The 21,824-nt window shown below is 39.9% G+C and overlaps 1 protein-coding gene across 2 annotated transcripts in view; it reads left to right on the top strand.

Moving 5' to 3' along the window:
- Positions 1-21,824, top strand: part of LOC126361386 (myosin-I heavy chain) — a 783,760-nt gene that overhangs the window by 644,376 nt on the left and 117,560 nt on the right. For both annotated transcript variants that reach the window (XM_050007788.1, XM_050007787.1), the window contains 4 exons: positions 8,285-8,486; positions 8,586-8,738; positions 18,986-19,186; positions 20,116-20,317. In XM_050007788.1, coding sequence (XP_049863745.1) covers positions 8,285-8,486; positions 8,586-8,738; positions 18,986-19,186; positions 20,116-20,317 — 758 coding nt within the window. The remainder of the gene's footprint in view (positions 1-8,284; positions 8,487-8,585; positions 8,739-18,985; positions 19,187-20,115; positions 20,318-21,824) is intronic.

The raw sequence follows: 21,824 nt of genomic DNA, 5'->3' as shown, positions 1-21,824 counted from the left end.
CTTCTGCTAAGATACTGCTACTGTGCAATCCCTACTATGTACATCACATCTCTAAAATTGAATCTCTTGCACTTCAGCAAATCGAAGAGCAGACACCACCTCCATAAGTTATCCAGCCTGCTGACATCCTGTTGCTGCCATGGGGCAATGCTATCCAACCCCTATCCTACTCACAGCGGGCCTCCTCATCAACCCTTCATAACACCCAGATGCTACCAAGCTCACCTTTCCAGTGTGCCACATCCCCAAATATTCCACTAAACCCAGAGCTGAAACAATCCCAGAACATTGTCGTTAGCCTTTACACCAAAATCCTCAGCTTCACAGAAGTTTCTGTCCTACACAAAGTTCTCATCTTCAGCCCTACATCCAAATTTAACCATGTAGGTCTTGTCAGAGACCTACTCTCCTTCTCCTGAACCCTGTGATGGAAATACTTCTTTGCCACCAATCCCTCCTACTAAAGCCAATCTGATCCTAACATTGAACCCTGCCTCTTCCAGGTCATACCGCTCTCCAACCATTATCTCCCCCCCCCCCCCCCCCCCCCCCCCTCAACTTAACGCCTCCTGGTCACCTTCCAAGAATTCCTTACGTCCAACATGGCCTCGTCATCCTTCCCCAGCTCCTTTCATAAGAACACCAACATGTCAGCAGAAGGAAGGACAGCTACACACCTCAAAACAGATCTTGACCTAATCATCCTACCTGTAGACAAAAGTTCCACCACTGTTGTTATGAATCGCAGTGACTGCCTGGAAGAAGACCTCTGTCACTTGCCTGACTCCTCCACCTATAAACTCTGGCAGAGTGACCCCATCCCAGAAGTCCAACATAACCACCAATCCATACTTAAACTGTAGGTCATCCCCAAAACCTCTCCCCTCAGTCCATTTCCGTCCTCACCCCTGCTACATCCCATGCACCAGCCTGCTACATGCTCTCCAAAATCCACAAACTCAACAGTCCTGGATGCTGCGTCATAGCTGGTGTTATGCTCCCACTGAAAGAATTTTGCCCATGACTAACCAACATCCCAAACCAAATGCTCAAAACCTAGTCTCCAACACCAACCACTTCCTTCACCATTTCTCCACCATTCCGATCTATTTACCTCTTGGATTGCTACCCATCTCTGCTGATGCCACTTTTCTATACACCAACATCCCTCATGCCCATGGTCTTGCCTTGCATCTGTTAACACCACCTCTTCCAGTGGCCTTCAGACTCCAAACCCAATATCTCATTCCTCTTTGAAGGGATGGTATACATACAAATCTGTGGCATGCTATGGGGACGTGTGTGGCACCATCCTGTGCCAACCTGTTTATGGGCCATCTAGAGCAAACTTTCCTAGCCTCCAAAATGCCAAACCCCTGGTCTGGTTCAGGTTCATTGATGATTTCTTCATGATCTGGACTCATGGCCAAGGCTTCCTGTCTTTATTCTCCTCAATCTCAACACCACTCCCATCCTCTTCACCTGGTCCTCTTCACTCTTCAACCCACCTTCCTGGATGTTGACTACCTAAAAAAAAATTTTAAAAAAATATCCTTCCACACAGCCTGACCACCCAGGATTGGTGTATCTTCAATGAAAAGAGTTCCTGAGCCCAGTGTGCTGATGGTCAAACAAATGCCTCCACAGATGGGCACTATGCCCCAGATCTAGTCTGCAAACAGATTTCCCTTGTCATATCCCCACATACCCCCAGTTCTCCCACCAACCCCATCGACCAGCTACAAAAATGTGCCCCCTTTGTCATCCAATATCAGCCGGACTGGAACAACTGTAGAAGACCCAGTTGTAAGACCCACTCTGTCCACCCACCCAGCACTTCCTACTCCAGTCCTGTCACAGGCTTATCGTACCCCAACAGAGACTGGGCCACCTGTTAAAGCAACCATTTCATAAGCTAGCCCTGCTGCAGTCATTGCACAGCTTTTTATGTCGGTGTGACTACCAACCAGGATACGGTTACCTTATGTCCTCTTTTTGAGGCAAGAAGATGTGTCCAAGTCTATTTCATAAAAGTGTAGAGAGTGCCCTGTTTTTTGGCAATGCAACTGTAATACTTTTGATGGAAAAAAATCTCTCTTTGATTTAGTACGTTTATTCTTGTGTTGTGGCTACATCATTAGGGAGTTGTCTATCTTGCATTCAACCGATATTTTATGTCTTCCATGATATGTTATTTAGTGTTACTTCTGCTAGCCTTAGAGGCTGATTTTAAAGTTGGATTGTTTATTTGAGGTAAAGTTGTATCTTTTGCATCAAATTAAATTAGGAACTAAAATACAAAATGCCATAAAGAAAGTCAGTGTTTAATATGTGCTTATGGGGAAATACAAATCATTCAAGTTGTATTGAGAGGTTGGTTTATGTTTCCGACATTGAATTCATACTTTTTTCTCAAAGTCCTATGCTTGTGATACTTGAAAGATCTTTTGAGGATAAACTAAGTGAAGCTAGATAGTGTTTGTTCACTCATTGATGTAAACTTTCTAAAGTAATATACTGAACTTGGGGAAAGAATCAAATTCTGTAGCTGAATCTGTTTGTGTTTTAGAATCTACTCTATAGACTCTCAAGGGAAGGTACAAACATAACTATATGCCTGTAAAAATAAATGCAATTCTTACACATTATAGTGAAGAAGGTCACTCACAGGAGTGTGACAGCTTTGGCAAAGAGATGACAGTTGTTTACACTTCTGCTATTGAATATCTGAAGCAGTAGCTGGCTCAATACAGGTCTGAGCATCTAAGTAGATGCAGTTCTTATGAATTGCTATTTTGGAGGGTGATGAAAACTGTGTCACTTATCTCAATCATCATCATCATCATCATCATCATCATCATTTATTGCATTGACAGGTCTTTAAGGCCTACAGTGGAATAAAAGTGGGTACAAACCGCAATGTTAAGGGAATACAACAAACCACACATTATAAAAATTTGTGAAGGTACACATTTAAAAAAGAAGAAGAAGAAGAAGAAGAAGAAGAAGAAAAGAAACATCTGTCAGTCACAATCTCAGTATAGCAGACTTTTATTGCAGATGGCGGTCCATTGCTGATTGTCCCCAGCCTCATAAATCTACTGCTGTCGGCTCCATTTGTTTGAGTATTGTCAGCACCCAATCCTTCCATTGAGCCCTCAGTCATCCTTTTGGGCATCTCCCAAAAGGTTGGGAATGGAGAACAATTGTTAACGACAGATCCACCAGCTTGGAAGACGTGGTGAAACCACTGTAGCCTCTTCTTCCCAATATGTGGCCGATGTGTGGCTTTCCATACCACTGGTAAAGGTCTTCTTTTGTTCTTTGTTCCCATTTACCTTCCATGGTATTGTAGATGGGTTCAGATATCTTTTGAAGTACCTTCCTATCAAACGCACAAATTGCTTCTTCAGTTGTCGCTGAAGCTGCCCAGGTTTCACAACCATATAAAAGTACTAATGTCATGTACAGCCGAATCTTGTTTTTTTAGTGACATCAGCTGTGATTTGAATAGATTGTTTAGGCTGTTAATTGCTGCTGCAACTCTTTTTTTCAATTAATTTTTATTAGTCAGTATGGGTGGCAACGGCCTTGCTGCAGTGGATACACGAGTTCCCATAAGATAACCGAAGTTACGCACTGTCATACTTGGCCGGCTCTTGGATGGGTGACCATCCAGCCACCATGCACTGTTGACTTTTTTCAGGGTGCACTCAGCCTCATGATGCCAGTTGAGGAGTTACTCGACCGATTAGTAGTGGCTTCGGTCAAGAATACCATTGTAACGACCGGGAGAGCGGTATGCTGACCACACACCCCTCCTATCCACATCCTCATCTGAGAATGACACGGCAGTCGGATGGTCCCAGTAGGCCACTTGTGGCCTGAAGACAGAGTGCTTTAGTCAGTATGGATCCCAAATACTTGAATTCTCTTACTCGTTTGAAGACATGCCTGTCAACAATAATGGAGAGGAGAGGAGCTTGATGTTGCAAGTCAACGAGATATTTTGTTTTACTCTCATTCACTACCAGCCCTAGTCCAGAGGAATCAAGTAGTGTCAGCACTTAAATGCTCCTGGATGTCACCAAGGATCACAACATTATCAGCAATGCCAGGACTGTATCTGTTCCCACCATCTCCTTTTCTCTGTTTCGACCAGTGTCGCGGCTTACTTTTTCCAAGGCCAAGTTGAATAGTATTGGTGCCAAAAGATCTCTTTGTCAAAATCCATTTTGAACACTGAATGGCGATGATACAGGGTGTTTCAAAAATGACCGGTATATTTGAAACGGCAATACAAACTAAACGAGCAGCGATAGAAATACACCGTTTGTTGCAATATGCTTGGGACAACAGTACATTTTCAGGCAGACAAACTTCCGAAATTACAGTAGTTACAATTGTCAACAACAGATGGCGCTGCGGTCTGGGAAACTCTATAGTACGATATTTTCCACATATCCACCATGCGTAGCAATAATATGGCGTAGTCTCTGAATGAAATTACCCGAAACCTTTGACAACGTGTCTGTCAGAATGGCTTCACATGCAGATGAGATGTACTGCTGCAGCTGTTCAATTGTTTCTGGATTCTGGTGGTACACCTGGTCTTTCAAGTGTCCCCACAGAAAGAAGTCACAGGGGTTCATGTCTGGCGAATAGGGAGGCCAATCCACGCCGCCTCCTGCAAGTTTCGGATAGCCCAAAGCAATCACACGATCATCGAAATATTCATTCAGGAAATTAAAGACGTCGGCCGTGCGATGTGGCCGGACACCATCTTGCATAAACCACGAGGTGTTCCCAGTGTCATCTAAGGCAGTTTGTACCGCCACAAATTCACGAAGAATGTCCAGATAGCGTGATGCAGTAATCGTTTCGGATCTGAAAAATGGGACAATGATTACTTTGGAAGAAATGGCGGCCCAGACCAGTACTTTTTGAGGATGCAGGGACGATGGGACTGCAACATGGGGCTTTTCGGTTCCCCATATGCGCCAGTTCTGTTTATTGACGAAGCTGTCCAGGTAAAAATAAGCTTCGTCAGTAAACCAAATGCTGCCCACATGCATATTGCCGTCATCAATCCTGTGCACTATATTGTTAGCAAATGTCTCTCGTGCAGCAAATGGTAGCGGCGCTGAGGGGTTGCCGCATTTGAATTTTGTATGGATAGAGGTGTAAACTCTGGCGCATGAGACGATACGTGGATGTTGGCATCATTTGGACCGCAGCTGCAACACGGCGAACGGAAACCTGAGGCCGCTGTTGGATCACCTGCTGCACTAGCTGCACGCTGCCCTCTGTGGTTGCCGTACGTGGTCGCCCTACCTTTCCAGCACGTTCATCCGTCACTTTCCCAGTCCATTGAAATTTTTCAAACAGATCCTTTATTGTATCGCTTTTCGGTCCTTTGGTTACATTAAACCTCCGTTGAAAACTTCGTCTTGTTGCAACAACACTGTGTTCTAGGCGGTGGAATTCCAACACCAGAAAAATCCTCTGTTCTAAGGAATAAACCATGTTGTCCACAGCACACTTGCACGTTGTGAACAGCACACGCTTATAGCAGAAAGACGACGTACAGAATGGCGCACCCACAGACTGCGTTGTCTTCTATATCTTTCACATCACTTGCAGCGCTATCTGTTGTTGAAAATTTTAACTACTGTAATTTCGAAAGTTTGTCCGCCTAAAAATGTACTGTTGTCCCAAGCATATTGCAACAAACGGTGTATTTCTATTGCTGCTCGTTTAGTTTTTATTGCCGTTTCAAATATACCGGTTATTTTTGAAAAACCCTGTAGATGCCTGCTGAACCCTACTTGGCAAGTTGATTGGGAGTAGCAAGTTGTTATTAGTCAGATATATTTAGGTGCAATGTTGACATCTTCTAACATTTTCTATAGCATGGAGCAGTCAATTCTGTCATACACTACACATATATAAATGAACAAACGGTTGAAAGCTTTTATCAGTTTTGTAATTTCTCAATATTTTTGAAAGACTATCAAAGGAAACAAAATCAACTGGCAACTGAAGTGTGCATATCTCAATCATTCATGTACTTTTGTTTGCCATTCTGAAGTGCTGAAAATTGTATAATTCTTTTTTCCTATACCTAGTGATAATGCTAACATGGAATGTGTCTTTTCTTTTGTGAACACACAGGAGACCAAAGATAAGAATAGATTTAAAATAGAAAACATAAAAGATGTTGTGCGTGCCAGTACAATTTCAAATTCTTGAACTGCCTGTGCTTTTGTGGATAGTTGTTGGGAAACAATAAACTGTTAACAGAGATTTTCTTCATCCTCCAAATATTCAAGGCATAAAAGTGAAAAAGGCAATAATGAGATAATGGAGAGTAGTGATGATGAATAAACTGACAAGATACTGCATATTTAGTCTTAAAATAACTACAAAAACTCATTGTTTTAATTTAAAGTAGTTTTACTTGATTTATTTTTAAGTTGTAAAACACATGATTTTACTGATAAAGTATGTTCTCTTTTTTATGTGCACTGTTCCCCTTTTTATTATGAACTTAAAACAAGGATGAATGGCCATCACCAAGTGGTGGCCAAGAGGAAAGTGCCTCACCCTATGGCAAAACATTCAGTTGAATATAACATGTTTGATTTCAATTGCTGCTTCACAACCCGGGCAATTTGGATCCTCTCCTCCACCACCAACTTTTTTGAACTATGCAGATGGGAATTGTACTTACAACACATTAACCACTCCTGAAATTATCTCGGCCTCAACCTATGGTCACCTACTGTTCTCACACCCTCCATCCAACAGTTCTTGCCCTCTCTGTCCTATCACCTCCTCCCTAGTCAGGTCCCCTCACCCTCATTGTGTGCTGCTGTCTGCAATTTCACCCAACAGTCTTTTCCCTTTCTCTGCTTCTCTCCTTTTCCACTCCCCATTCCCCCCCCCCCCCCCCCCCTTTTGCCATCCTTCCCCCCACAACCTCCCATTGCTGCACCCAGCATCCTTGTTCTGCCACCATCTAGTGCCTGCACATTCTGCCAAACAGACCAGACTTCTATCCCCCCACTCGTACCCTACTATCTCTCCCCATTTCCTACCGCACTCTGGATTGCTCTGTCCATTGAACACAACACAGTTGCATTATGGCCAGAATGGCCGGAGATAGCAATCATGTACACATGAAGTGCACGTGCTTGTGTGAATGTGTGTGTTTTTTTGTTTTCCATTATGAAGAACGCTTTGGCCGAAAGCTCAGTGTGTAATAGTCTTTTCATTGTGCCTATCTGTAGCTGAACATGTCATCTCTATAGTGAGTAACAATTTATCCTTTTCGTAGTACTGTTAAAATGTTATCAGTAGCAATGATGTAGATTCCCATAACTCTTGCTGTGAACTTTATGAAGTTAGTTAAACTATATGAAAAGCCAAGGGATAGATATGCTCAAATAAATTAAGATAAAATGTTACTTTTGAAAAAGATTACTATTAATCTAGTTGGTACAGGCTTCTTCTCTCTTTAATTGTTTATCCAGCTGTTCTTTATAATTTATAATGGAAATTGCTAGTGACAAATAGCTTCACTGTGCAAAGTCTCTTATTTTGACCCTATATTTTAATCGGACACTGTGATTAAATATTTCATTTTCCTTCATTACCTTCCGTAGTGACACTTTTCACAAAACTGAGCACCTGTATTATGCCTACAAATGCAGTGTATGTTCTCATTTTTTATTCTCCTATTAGCTGCTGTATCTTACACACTTCAATTATGCAGGGAGTTAATGTTTTGTAGATTGGTGAAAAGTTGGTGATACTACCCTCCATGATATGTTGCTACTGCTGCTGTCAATTATGGGTTTAAAGAGCCTAAACATCTAAGGTCATTATTCTTCTATCCCCCCCCCCCCCCCTGCTGCCCCCAGTATGGAATAAATGCATTCCATCTGTCTGTAGAGGAAATACTATGTGCAAGTTTGAGGAAGTTTTCTAAATGTTTGCATAGTGTGTGTCAGAGGCGAGACATGGTACCAGCCTGCTATTCATGTAGTGGAGCATGGAAAACAGCATAAAAACACATCCAAGTGGCCAAACATGTTGCCAATCATAATGGTGAAACCACTTGCTTTGCATATCATGCAACGGATTGTGTACAACTAGCTTTAGGCAACTTTTTGTGGGCATCAGACATGTATTGACAAAAGCTGTTTCTGTTTGAAATGTGTTATGTTTTTTTCAAACAGATATAAAACTGTATATAGCTGAGAAGATTCATCTTTTTCAGGGCTGCCCAACAGGAGATTGCAGCTCTTTCACAAATGGCAGAACAAATTAACTCAAAACTTGCATCATCTGAACCATCAGGCGATTCTGTTGATTTGGACAATCTGTTTGCATTCTTGTCTGATGTTCAACCTCGCAGTAATAACATTATTGATGAAATTGGAGAACAAATGGATGAACTTGTGGAAGACTTGGATGTTGAGGTAATTCATTTTAAGATTAAATTGCCTTCTAATAACATATCAAAGATGGAAAGAGAGCTGCTTTTGGCATACTGTGGATTGGCTCCAATTTATTTGCAGCTGGAGTCGGTGATGAAGGAAGCACCAGTACCACCCTCTAGTTTGGATCTGTCTCGTACATTGGGTCCACCTTCTCTGCCAGAACCTACTGGACCACCTCCACCTCCACCACCAACTAGCCCACCAGCTACTTCAGAGCCCATCTATGAATCAGTAAGCTTTTGTTTTGAAAATTCTTATATGTATATACAGTGTAAATACATACAGAGGTAAAGAAGGGGTGGGTATTGTTATTCTGAACAGTTATTTCCGAGCACAATTTACCATGCAACACCCTTACAAGCTTTTCAGACTGTTTCTGACCACTTTGTATATTGCAAAGTCTAATTAATTTATCAAACTGTATCTCCAATAGTATTACTTGTAAATTAATATTCAAGCTTGATTTTAAAGAGCACAGATTGACACACGTTTTCAGGTGTGGTTGAGCACTGTAGCTCAAAACTTTGTCTGTTAAGCCTGTTCTGCTTAAAATATATTGCAAAATGTAATTAATTTATCAAACTATATCTCCAATATGAAGTTGAGAATTTAGGTCTGATAGGTGTGCTAGTGTAGTCCGTGCTGTTGCAATGACCACCATGTCCAGATGGCTAAATGGTCAGAGTGTCTGCCCAGTAAGCAGGAGACGATTGTGTGTTCTGTCATTCTCTACCCTTTAAAATCAACCTTCAGACTTAATTTACTAGTAATACTCCTGGAGATACATATAAACAACTGAAATAATCAATTTTTGACAGTATAATGTAATTCGATAGATAAAAAGTCTACTCACCAAGCGGTGGTTGAACACATGTATAAAAAATGTTTTACGTTTGCAAGCTTTCAGAATCTGTGGCTTCTTATTCTAGCAGAAGTGTTGAAGGGAAAGTACTGGAGGCGTTTAGGAAAAGGGACAGAGTTTGGAAAAGTCACCAAGAACCCTTATATCCCCTTTTCATTCCGTCAGGTTAGTCACCCCGGACTTGGGGTTCTGGGTGACTTTTCCAAACTCTGCCCCTTTTCATAAATTTCTCCAATCCTTCCCTTCATCCCTCTTCCTTCCCCTTCAATTCTTATGCTGGAAGAAGGAGCCATTGGCTCCAAAAACTTGCATACGTAAAACCTTTTTTTATATGTATGTTCTCATGCCACTACTTGGAGAGTAGATTTTTGTACCTATCCAATTAATTATATTGTTAAAAAATTATTATTTCAGTTGTTTTTGTATATCTCCAGTAGTAGTAGTAGTAGTAGTAGTAAATTAAGATTCAAGCTCGATTTTAAAGGGTGGAAAATGACACATTTTTAGGTGTAGGTGAATACTGTAGCTCAAAACTGTATCTGTTAAGCCTTTTCTGCTTAAAATATATTGCAAAGTATAATTAATTTCAGACTGCATCTCCAGTAGTATTGCTAATAAATTAAGATTTGAACTTGACTTTGAAGGTCACAGAATGCCACATATTTTCAGGTGTGAGTGAGCACTGTAGCTCAAAACTGTATTTGTTAAGCCTTTTATATTTAAAATTTTGTTATTCATGGATTGTGTTCTCTATGACTGATTTGAGATGAGAGTATGTAAGACCAAGCGAGCAAGCAGGTAAAATAATAAGACGTTGGATACTAAATGGTTGGAACCTGTAATTATTTTGCAGTGTTTCAGTCACCATTTTCAGACTTAGAATTCTTTATGACAGAAGACATGCAGAATGTATAAAATATCAGACCTTAACTTTTTCTCTGTACTGTAGTCCAGGGATTCGTTAAAATAATTTATCAAAGTTTTGGAAAACTGTTTTCTTCACCATGCAGAAACATTGTGCATTTAAAATTTAAGACTACCAGCAACAGAATACTAGATATTTATAATTTTTCAGAGAGGCTCATATGCACGACTAAAATTATTTATGCATGTGGATGTGAGTGAGTACTGTAACATGTTTGCACTGGCCTTTAGTGACTTTGCATGATTCAGAACTCTGTCTGATATCAATCATGGTGCAAAGGGTAATGATTCCCCTTAAATGTGCAGGCCAGGTGTTCATTGTGCGCAGAGTACTGATTACTCTTAAATATGGAAGCCAGATGTTTCTGCCAATTTAATACAGTTTCCTTTATTTGTTCCTATGCTTTACACACAGCCTTATACTCATTTAGTGTGCCAGTAATCATGGATTAAAAGCTATGATTTTGAGAAAACAAACATTAAATTAAACATCAGTGTGTATGACTGACCATCATCAGCTCTGAACCTACAATACGTAAAATAAGGGAAAGGCGAACACTCACCTATAGTGAGTCAATGTGTGGAGCACAGAAACACATAGCATGCACCGTTACGCTACAGGCAATTGGTTGCCTTTCAGTTATTTTATGTATTGCTCAACCCACGAATTTCCATTATTGATGTGTCTACTATCGTATAGAAGCAAGCTTTTCAGATATCTACTTGAAGTTGCCACCTGGACTTCAGGAGTGGAATAAGGCAGTGTGTGGCCATGCCCTTGGCTGGATGGTGAATCAAACTGACAGCACATTGTCCCACCATCTGGTGGGCTAGCTGTTTAACAGACATGTCACCAGAGAGCTGTTCTGCAGGTCGACCTACAGTGAACTATAATCCCTGGTGGTATTGTCATACTGCAATTACCAATATTTTCACTAGACCTTTTTCAAAGCAAATGACCCTGAAACACACAGTTAATGGAAAGAAAATGAAAGTATAAAAAAAATGTAAAACTTGAAACAGATATCGATTTTTCCATCAAAACATACAAAGCCTTTCAAATTCCCATAATGCTATAGAAAATTGAAAAATATTAGGATATTTTTACATTTGTGTTATGCTTAACAGAAAACCAGATGGAAGCTAAAGAAATAGAACAGCTGCACCTAGGTGGCTACAAGATGACATAAAATCACTGTTGGATAATGTAATGCAAGAAGGTGAGTGACTGTTACCCAACATATGGAATAAAGTCCCATGCCATAGACCTAAATGAGTACTGCAATGAACAAATTTCTGAGTTCTGTGCTTCACCAACGGACTTCAGAACACACAAGCTAACATTTCTGACAGTGAACAGTTCTGACAGTGAACAGTTCTGACAGTGAACAGTTCTGATGGTGAACAGACCCTCAGCAGGATACAGTTTAAATTTCATTAGGTGATTAGAGAGATTTGTAGTGTAGTTGTTGCTTCAAACATGGGCTGCTGTTAGATATATATAACAGCAGTTTGACTGTGTACTTCCCACGTTGATCTTCTTTACTACATCACCAAAGCTGTACTTACTACTTTAAATTCAAAAAATATAATTACCTTTACGGTACCTTTCAGAAAAGAACTCTCCACTCCAATTGTAAGGTAATATTCAATATACTTTTGTAATATGGTATTTTAAATCTTTTGATTACAAAATCATTCTCAGTCTCAAAAGTTCCTCATGTTCCCTTAACAACATCTGAGTATTGTAAACTAAATTCTTGAGAAGTCTGCACATCTTCAGGTCAGGGTGATAATCTATGGAATTCTTATTACTGCGTCTGAGTTGAAATTTCCTCTCGGTATGCGATAGCAACCGTTGTCCTATGCTGAAGATATGAAATGTTATATTAGACATAATCTTTTACCTTATTATTTTTTTGTTACATAAATTATGTGGCCTGACAAAAAATATGAAGCACCCAGAAGTGGAGGTCAAAATGAAATGAAACTTCACAAGTTGAGAGGGTATGTGGTGTTGGTGGAATGATTAAAAAATCTAGTCAACTTTACAAAGGCTTTATCAATATGATCCCAATCTATATGACATTGCACTACTTCTGGCATGGATGTTTGCACTGATTCAGTTGGTAAGGATGTCATAAAGCCATTATATCCTCTCCTGAGGCAAGCTGACCCATAGCTTTTGTAACTGGCCCTTACTGCACCAAAAATAGGTACTGGCACGGAATTAACATCTGAGATGTTCCCATACATGCTCTAGTGGGGACGGCTCTGGGGATCTTTCTTGTCTTTTTAGTATCTCAGCACCATACAGAGAGTTCATAGAGACACTATTTGTGGGTGAACATTGCCTTGTTGAAAAACGGCATCATGATGCCGTCACAGGAAAAGTAGCATTTGAGGACAAAGGATGTCTGTGCAGTACTGTTGTGCCACCAGAGTTTCCTGAGTTACTACAACCTGTGACCTGAAGCCATATCTGGTGAGTCCTCACACCATGATGGCAGGGTGCTCTACCTTTCCAAAATGTTGGAACAGTGGGACATCTCCAGGTTGTTGCCATGCTCACCCAACATCTGGGGTAGTGTAGAACTGTGATTCATTGCTGAACACATTGTGACACTATTTATCAACAGTCCATGCTTCCTGGTCATGACACCACTCCAAATGCAGCCATTTGAGAAGTGGTGTCAAGGGAAGCCTACACGCTACACGTGGAATGACAACTCTCTAGGCCATGCTGCTGCCAGTCTTTGACCAATTATGTGTGGTGACATGGAAACTTGCAGGCAGTCCATTACTTGTTCTTAGATAGCAGATACAGACGTGAGTGGGTTAAGATGTGTTTGGGGGACACTACCTTGTGGTGGTCAGATATGGTCAACTGGAACATTGACAATGAATGTACATGCCGTCACATTCCCACACAGTTGAATGTCAGGCTATTGTTACAGGGATCCACAAATCTGGATATCATATGATTCAACCTGCCAGCCAAAATGGAAACCCATAATGATGCCTCTTTCAAACTCTGTCAGGTGCTGATAATGCTGTCTCTAATGTGACATCTCCATGTCCTTGACAGTGATCACTCAACATCTGGTGCTCTTCGCGCCTCTTATATAGCATACCATATCAGGCCTGGCATGAACACTAAACATGAACAGCACTAATACTCCCTGGTGGCTGTTCTACCTGTTACAGAGGATTGCAGCTCTAATCATTTACATGCCCACCGATGGTACATATGTGTATGAAGGTACATTGACATCCAACAATGTTTTCTGGATGCTTCACTTTTTTTTGGCAGGCGGTGTACTTTCGTTGCTAGTATCATTCGTCAGTAAAACGATGTAATGATATGCATCACTCTCCTTGAGTGATGTGTATCACTAGAGAGTGCAAATAAAACTTATGGAAATAGCTGGGAAGTCATTGTATGGAAGTTTCACTATTGACTTCATTTTAGATAGTACTGATTGAGGGCACTTACTGAAGTTCTTCCCACAGTAACATTCACAACTAGAATAGGACATAATGCAACAATGATCAATAATTTATTTTATAATCCAACTGTCTTTCACGAAATTGGTGTGAGCCCCATGACCTTTGGCCTCAACATGATAGTCAAATTGCAGCAATATTCTTTTCAATAAAGTATAGCCAAGAATGGACATGAACAGTTTCACAGTGTCATAAATGTTAATTCAGTCATATTATTCAGGAAGTGTTTACTCACTGAGCAATGGTAAGGTGATTATTGTAGTTGAGTTGGCATATGTTGATCCTGACAGTTGCAGGGCACTAGGTGTGGTAGCTTTGCACTCCTATCTCAGACAATAAAATAAAGTGATTTTACGAACATCTCTATGGTGATACCTCAGTGTTGTCACAGCTCTGTAACAGGTACTGTTTCCACATGCAGCCATTAGTGCTGCATAGTTGAAACTGGCAACAGCACTGTGAGCGGTCAGGGATCTACTTACACCATTTTCACTACAGGACCCACAGTAGGTGAGCAATTTATTTTTTCATCAAAAATACTCTTACAATGCTATGAATTCAGTTTTCCTTTACAACAGCTGTGGGTCAGTTATTGTGGGAGCTTAGGGTGGCGAGCACCAACCAGGAGTAAGTGAATTTAAAGTAGTAAGTTACCAAGAGGGAAGGAAATCAGCATCTTCCAGTCAATGATACTCAACTAAAGGAGTAAATTTCTCCAGGAGTAAATTTTTCGTTTACTTCCAAAGTAAATTTATTTACTCCATTATTGGTGGAGAGCACCATTGAAGAGTAACTTGCGGAAAAAAGGCCAAAATTTACTCCTAGGTAGTAGTAGGAGTAAAGTAGGAGAGTAAGGTGCGATCTGTGAGCTCTGTGTTTTAAGTGTCGAATTCTATGTGTTACCTGGACTACAAAGAATATGTGGAGATGGAGGAAGAGGTGAACATCTCAAGAATGTGGGTTGTAATGGAAAGAAGAGACCTATTTGTGATGTATAGCGACAGTGATTTCAAAGAGCAGTTTGGGTTTCGTAAGGAACTCTTTGAGTTGCTGCTTGCTATGTTGGACCATTACTGCAGCATAATTCTGACAGGACTTGGCTTCAACTTCTATGTGGACTGTGAATCTTTAACACAGGTACTTATCAAATCATAGCAGGAGATCTCATTAATATCCATCATACTACTGCTGGAAGAGCTTTTAACAGTGTGATAAACAGAATGAGATTTTCACTCTGCAGCTGATATGAAACTTCCTGGCAGATTAAAACTGTGTGCCCGACCGAGACTCAAACTCAGGACCTTTGCCTTTCGCGGGCAAGTGCTCTACCATCTGAGCTACCGAAGCATGACTCACGCCCGGTCCTCACAGCTTTACTTCTGCCAGTATCTCGTCTCCTACCTTCCAAACTTTACAGAAGCTCTCCTGCGAACCTTGCAGAACTAGCACCCCTGAAAGAAAGGTTGCTGCGGAGACATGGCTTAGCTACAGCCTGGGGGATGTTTCCAGAATGAGATTTTCACCCTGCAGCGGAGTGTGCGCTGATATGCAACTTCCTGGCAGATTAAAACTGTGTGCCCAACTGAGACTTGTACTTGGGACCTTTGCCTTTCGCGGGCAAGTGGTAGAGCATTTCAGCCAGAAGCAGATGCTGCAGACCAAGCTGTCAGAAGGTCTATTATACTTAATTACTTTAATGAGAATTGTACCTAGTTTGCTAGTAAAGTTAGAAGTTAGTGTAAAGACTTTCCCTTCTGAAATGAATAAATAAGCCACCAGGTTGTCACTACTGTAGTGAAAAGTGATTCATTTAATTTATATGTGATTTTATAGTTTTTTCACTAGGGGATTAACATTCTCATTTTATTTCTTGACTGAGTATAGAAAGTCATACAATATTTCAATTATTTCTAAACTAAAATAGACTTCTTTTACAATATTGCAAATTCAGATAAATATTAGAATGTGGTAGTAACAAAAATAAGCACCTATTCTGAAATGATAAACAAAAATATTATGCCATACAAGAAACAAGAACATATTAACTATTTGAAAAAATGTCAGGAAATAAAAGTTGTTTTATACATATGAAAATTTTGTTATTCATTCACAAAAACCCAAATTTCTGGAGCACATTGGGTGCAGAACTGGGACCTTAAGTTTGCTCCATTACATTCTTGAATTTATTCAGAATTTCCATTAAGGTTTTGCTCTTCTTCTATGATTTCTCTTTGTCTTTCTATTAATAAAATTTTTGCATTGTATTCCTCTCATATTAAACACATTTTTAAGGAATGAAGCTCGTCTGCTTTTTTCAATAACTCCCAGTTATTCACTGCAACCACATGTTCTCTCCCTCTTTTGCTTGGCGCATCTTTTGATAAGCTCCCACCAGAGAATGCAGGCCAAGGTTCATGACTATGGGATAAAACTCCACCTGCAGCAGTTTCAGTGCTACCTTGAGAGCAGTTATCATCATCAAAGTTGCTTGAAAGTATCACATTATCTTCAGATGTGTCATTGTCGTTAACTCCAGCTATACCCTCAAAAACTTGTGGGATTCTATCAACAACCATTTGGCTTATGTTGGCTATCTTTGTCCCAACTACTCCACCACCAGTTTGAAACTGTTCTCAATTACATTTAGCTTTCATTTTCTTTGCTTTCACTTTCATGTCCTTCCAAATTACTTTAAGCTGCTCTTGTTGTGTTTGTGTAAGACTTTCTGCATTATATTCAAGGTGTATTTTTTCCCAAACACCCATTTTCCTTTTTAGCATGTTGATATCATGCTTTTTAGATTCAATAGTAGTTATGTACTTTTTCATTATTTCAGCAAACGGCTCTTTTTCATTTCCTGGTATGTTTTTTGAATGTTTATTGGCTACCTCAATGTTGCTGCTAGCTCGTTTCTCAAACTGACACTTAAATTAATACGCGTCACCAACCAACAATGGACATTATTAGCTCGATTGTAGTGTTCATTCCTCTTTTCATTCCTCTTAGTCTTAATTCTGAACTGGTAGGGAGCTGGGATCTGGGAGTACTAAGGTGCTGAGTGAAAATAAATAGTATTACAAGTAAAATCATTTATTGAATCATTCCTCAGGGAAATTTTTAATTGCAAAAGTAAGTAACATTTGATCACCACAGAGGCTAACTTTGAAAACAAATTGTTACATTCTGAGAAATATCCAAATTGTATCAAAATATGTATTTATATGTCCATAAAGCAGACAAGATAAAATGTAGACAATTACATTAGGAAATACTAAAAATGTCAATTAGTTTGCATGCACAGCAAAAAGCTAAACAGGAAAGAATTATTATTTCAGTGTTTTGGACTATCAGGAAAAGCGGAAATCTGAGTCGTGAAGCAGACTTGCACCAAGTGAAATCAAATGCCAGATGAGGAAATTAGTATTTAAGTTATAAAATTTTATAGAGACAGTTGTGAAGCAGCCAAAAGGAATTGCTCTTTTGCTGATAAACCTATAAAACAGTGTACATGTCTGTAAAGCAGACTTTGTCATTTACAGATGTCAATTATATAAAAATAGAATTTTTTTAAAAATTTCACACAGACAAAAATTATAGCTTTACATACACAGCTGCAAAACAAGCAAAGAGAAATATCTGTTTCACTAATATACATAATCATAGTAAACAGAGAAGTTAAACAAGTGTATGCATCTGTGAAGCAGGCTTTTGCTTTTTGCCTTTACAAAAACAGCTGTGAATCAGCCTATTTTACTAATATACAAACGATAGAAAGCAAAAATTTTAAAATGTACACATGTGTAAAGCTGACTGAGGAGTTTACCAAGTACTTTCATGAGCAACAAAACCTCACACAAGCAAAGAGCTTGAAGCATACAAATGAGGCAAATAGAGAAAGGCTCAGTTTTGACCGATCTCTGAGTCAGTTGCTCAGCAAATTATAAAACATCTGCTCAGAGTACAAATTAAATTTGAACAGCAATTGGATACAACTGAAACACGATGGCTTACCACTGAGTCCATGTGACCCGCTAGTATCAAAAGAAGATAAATATGGAGACAGCATGCTAAAATTTTAATTGAGAAATAATAATAATAATAATAATAATAATAATAAAAACACATACGCCTTCTGAAACTGACACTCTCTTATAGCCAAATGAGTATTTGTCTCAGACAGATTATTATTACCAGGGTGCTGATAGACAGAAAGGCATCAGCAAAACACGGCCAACAGAATGTCCTGAATCAGTTTACTGCCAAAATAACAAATGATACTCTGAAGTGACTGCATAACGAAGGGGCATTTTCTAGTGAATCTTGACCAACACTCAAAAAACAATTTTGCTCTCTGTCATTCTTGCATTATGCCAAAGCAAATCATGGGCAGTGTATGAGGCCAAATCCACCAGCCAAGGCAAGAGGCACATGTAGTATAACTGCAGAATATAGCCTGCCACTGCACAGACAGGGTACAGTTTCAGTTGCCCAATAGGTGACAACTCAGTCTGCGAAGTAAACAACAATCTTGCAGACTACAATGGCTTTGGGGTGCAAGACAGTATACTGTGTGAGATTCCACTCATACCCAAACCCCAGCTGATAATGAGTGAGCTATGCATGTGTCTGAATCCTTTGCAGAGCCACCCCAGGCCCCACCACTCAGGATGCAAAGAAACCCACTGCTAAGCAGTACTAATAAAGAGTTTACTCAAGCAAGGAACTGATGCAGGCCCACGCATGTCTCATATTCCATACTTAATTCTCACTCTGTCCCTTCTATCACTTTCGATGTGAACCTAGAAAAGTCCTTAACTTTGACTTCCTATCCTATCTGACAGTTTCTCCTTCATCTTTATCTCCTCATTTTCTCAAGTGCACCCTCTTAACTTGGAGTCTGAGTGACATGCTCTTCCTTTCCAGCCTTCCCCAGCCAAGTCCTCTTTCCTCGTTGAGGAAGCAACGTAAAAGATCCAATGGCTAGTGTTTTCCATTGGTAATACTTTCAAGTCTCATATCTAAAAGTAAACATTTGTCCCATAACTCAGTGTCATGCCAACTTTTTTGTCACTTTTTATCAACACCAACTTTTTTATCTGTTCAGTATATTAGAGAAACCTTTTGTTTATTTGTTTTAGTCTGCAGTCTATATTCTATATTAAATATAAATTTAATTCTGTACCAGGTTCTTCCTCGAGATGACGATGACGACGATGATGATGTAACATCACCAACCAGCGTATCGGCTCCTGCAGGTCCACACAAGCTAGTACGACCAAAGAGTCCTGGAGTAGAACGTGTTCAGCAACACCGCACACCAGGCTCTCCTCTTCCTGGCTCTCCACGACACAGCAGGCCAAGTTCACGTGGATCTACAGTCTCGGGGGTCAGCTACTTTCATTTATTTGAGTCATCATTTTTGTTTATGTATTTCAAACTGAATCAAATGGGAAACTTTAGTAATTAATGTAAGCATGCATAAAAACCAGAGAGCATACCCATTTTCTTTGAACCATACACCGGCAGGCTGCTTTCTACTTACTTCCGTTATAGGTTGCCCTTTTTTTTCACATAAACAGCAGTGTACTACCTTTTTTTCTGTTCTTTTCTTTTCTTTCTTTCTTCCTTTTCCTTTCTGTATTTACTGACGTTTATTCAGTCTTTGTCTGCCTCACCATTTCACACCAAAATTTCACTAACTTGCACTGTTATTGTTTATATGATGATTTTACTGAATCCTTAAAATCAGAATGTGTAGTAGATACTTCTTGTTCAATAAATAAGACTGAATACAGTAGCTGTGAATAAACCAGAAGTTGAAATTAATCTTTTTCACCATATGCTCTTGTCAAATAAAAGACAAGTATGACATAACATTCTGAATTTTTGCAGTACCATATCCCCTTTGACATTATTAGTCTCTCTCTCTCTCTCTCTCTCTCTCTCTCTCTCTCTCTCTCTCTCTCTCTCTCTTCAAATACATCCTTAATTCTGAGTGAAGTAGTATAGTGGCTAAGGCCCTGAGCTCTCATGTGGGAGCACCAAGTTTTAAGTCCTGTCTGGCTATGCTGATTAACATTTTCCATGAAAAGAACATAGCTGATTTCCTTCTTGATTCGTGTACTTTCTGAGCTTGAGCTCCATCTCTGATGTCCTTGTTGATTGGTCACCAAACCTGAATCTTCCTTCCTTTCCAACTCTCTTGGAACCTAGTTCTTCACTTTTACAGAATATGGGATGAGACAGGGGGAGGAGGGAGGAGGCGGAATGTTATTAAGTATTTGTTAGTAATGATTTTTTACTTTGGTTCAACAGGGTGTGCAATCCTCATACTCCTGGCGTTACAATGGTCGTGCTGAAGAAGATGCTGAGAGAGAACAACGTCGGAAGTTCAGAGTTGAAAAGAAACTTCAAGAACTTGAAGAGCAACAGGAAAAGGAGGTGCTGGATGATGCTTATCATGATATTGTGGAGTTTGCCCATAATTATTTCAACTCACATGAACGAACTCCTGAAGGTAAGTTTTTGTGTGCTAACTAAGAATCAAATTATCAATTCATTGCATTTCTTCTTCTGTAACATCTATCCACCCTGTAGCTTGTCCAGGAGGCTTTCCAGTAGATTTGTGATTTTTAGTTATGAAGAAACTGCAAAAAGGTGGGAATTTAAGGACATGGAATCTGGATACGGTGAAAGAACCAGGGGTTGTACAGAGTTTCAAGGAGAGCATAAGGAAACAATTGACAGGAATGGGGGAAAGAAACACAGTAGAAGCAGAATGGGTAGCTCTGAGCGATGAAGTAGTGACGGCAGCAGAGGATAAAGTAGGTAAAAAGATGAGGGCTGCTAGAAATCCTTGGGTAACAGAAGAAATATTGAATTTAATTGATGAAAGGACAAAATATAAAAATGCAGTAAATGAAGCAGGCAAAAAGGAATACAAACGTCTCAAAAATGAGATCGACAGGAAGTGCAAAATGGCTATGCAGGGATGGCTAGAGGACAAATGTAAGGATGTAGAGGCTTATCTCACTAGGGGTAAGATAGATACTGCCTACAGGAAAATTAAAGAGACCTTTGGAGAGAAGAGAACCACTTGTATGAAAATCAAGAGCTCAGATGGAAACCCAGTTCTAAGCAAAGAAGGGAAGGCAGAGAGGTGGAAGGAGTATATAGAGGGTCTATACAAGGGCGATGTACTTGAGGACAATATTATGGAAATGGAAGAGGATGTAGATGAAGACGGAATGGGTGATACAATACTGCGTGAAGAGTTTGACAGAGCACTGAAAGACCTGAGTCGAAACAAGGCCCCGGGAGTAGACAACATTCCATTAGAACTACTGACTGCCTTGGGAGAGCCAATCATGATAAAACTCTACCAGCTGGTGAGCAAGATGCATGAGACAGGCGAAATACCCTCAGACTTCAAGAAGAATATAATAATTCCAATTCCAAAGAAAGCAGGTGCTGACAGATGTGAAAATTACCGAACTATCAGTTTAATAAGTCACAGCTGCAAAATACTAACGTGAATTCTTTACAGATGAATGGAAAAACTGGTAGATGCGGACCTCGAGGAGGATCAGTTTGGATTCCGTAGAAATGTTGGAACACGTGAGGCAATACTGACCTTATGACGTATCTTAGAAGAAAGATTAAGAACAGGCAAACCTACGTTTCTAGCATTTGTAGATTTGGAGAAAGCTTTTGACAATGTTGACTGGAATACTCTCTTTCAAATTCTGAAGGTGTCAGGGGTAAAATACAGGGAGCAAAAGGCTATTTACAATTTGTACAGAAACTAGATGGCAGTTATAAGAGGCGAGGGGCATGAAAGGGAAGCAGTTGTTGGGAAGGGAGTAAGACAGGGTTGTAGCCTCTCCCCGATGTTATTCAATCTGTATATTGAGCCAGCAGTAAAGGAAACAAAAGAAAAATTCAGATTAGGTATTAAAATTCATGGAGAAGAAGTAAAAACTTTGAGGTTCGCCGATGACATTGTAATTCTGTCAGAGACAGCA

This window comes from Schistocerca gregaria, chromosome 1, assembly GCF_023897955.1.
Source record: "Schistocerca gregaria isolate iqSchGreg1 chromosome 1, iqSchGreg1.2, whole genome shotgun sequence".
NCBI lineage: Eukaryota > Metazoa > Arthropoda > Insecta > Orthoptera > Acrididae > Schistocerca > Schistocerca gregaria.
Note: the sequence above shows the minus strand (reverse complement) of the source record. Positions and strands in the feature narration are given on the sequence as shown.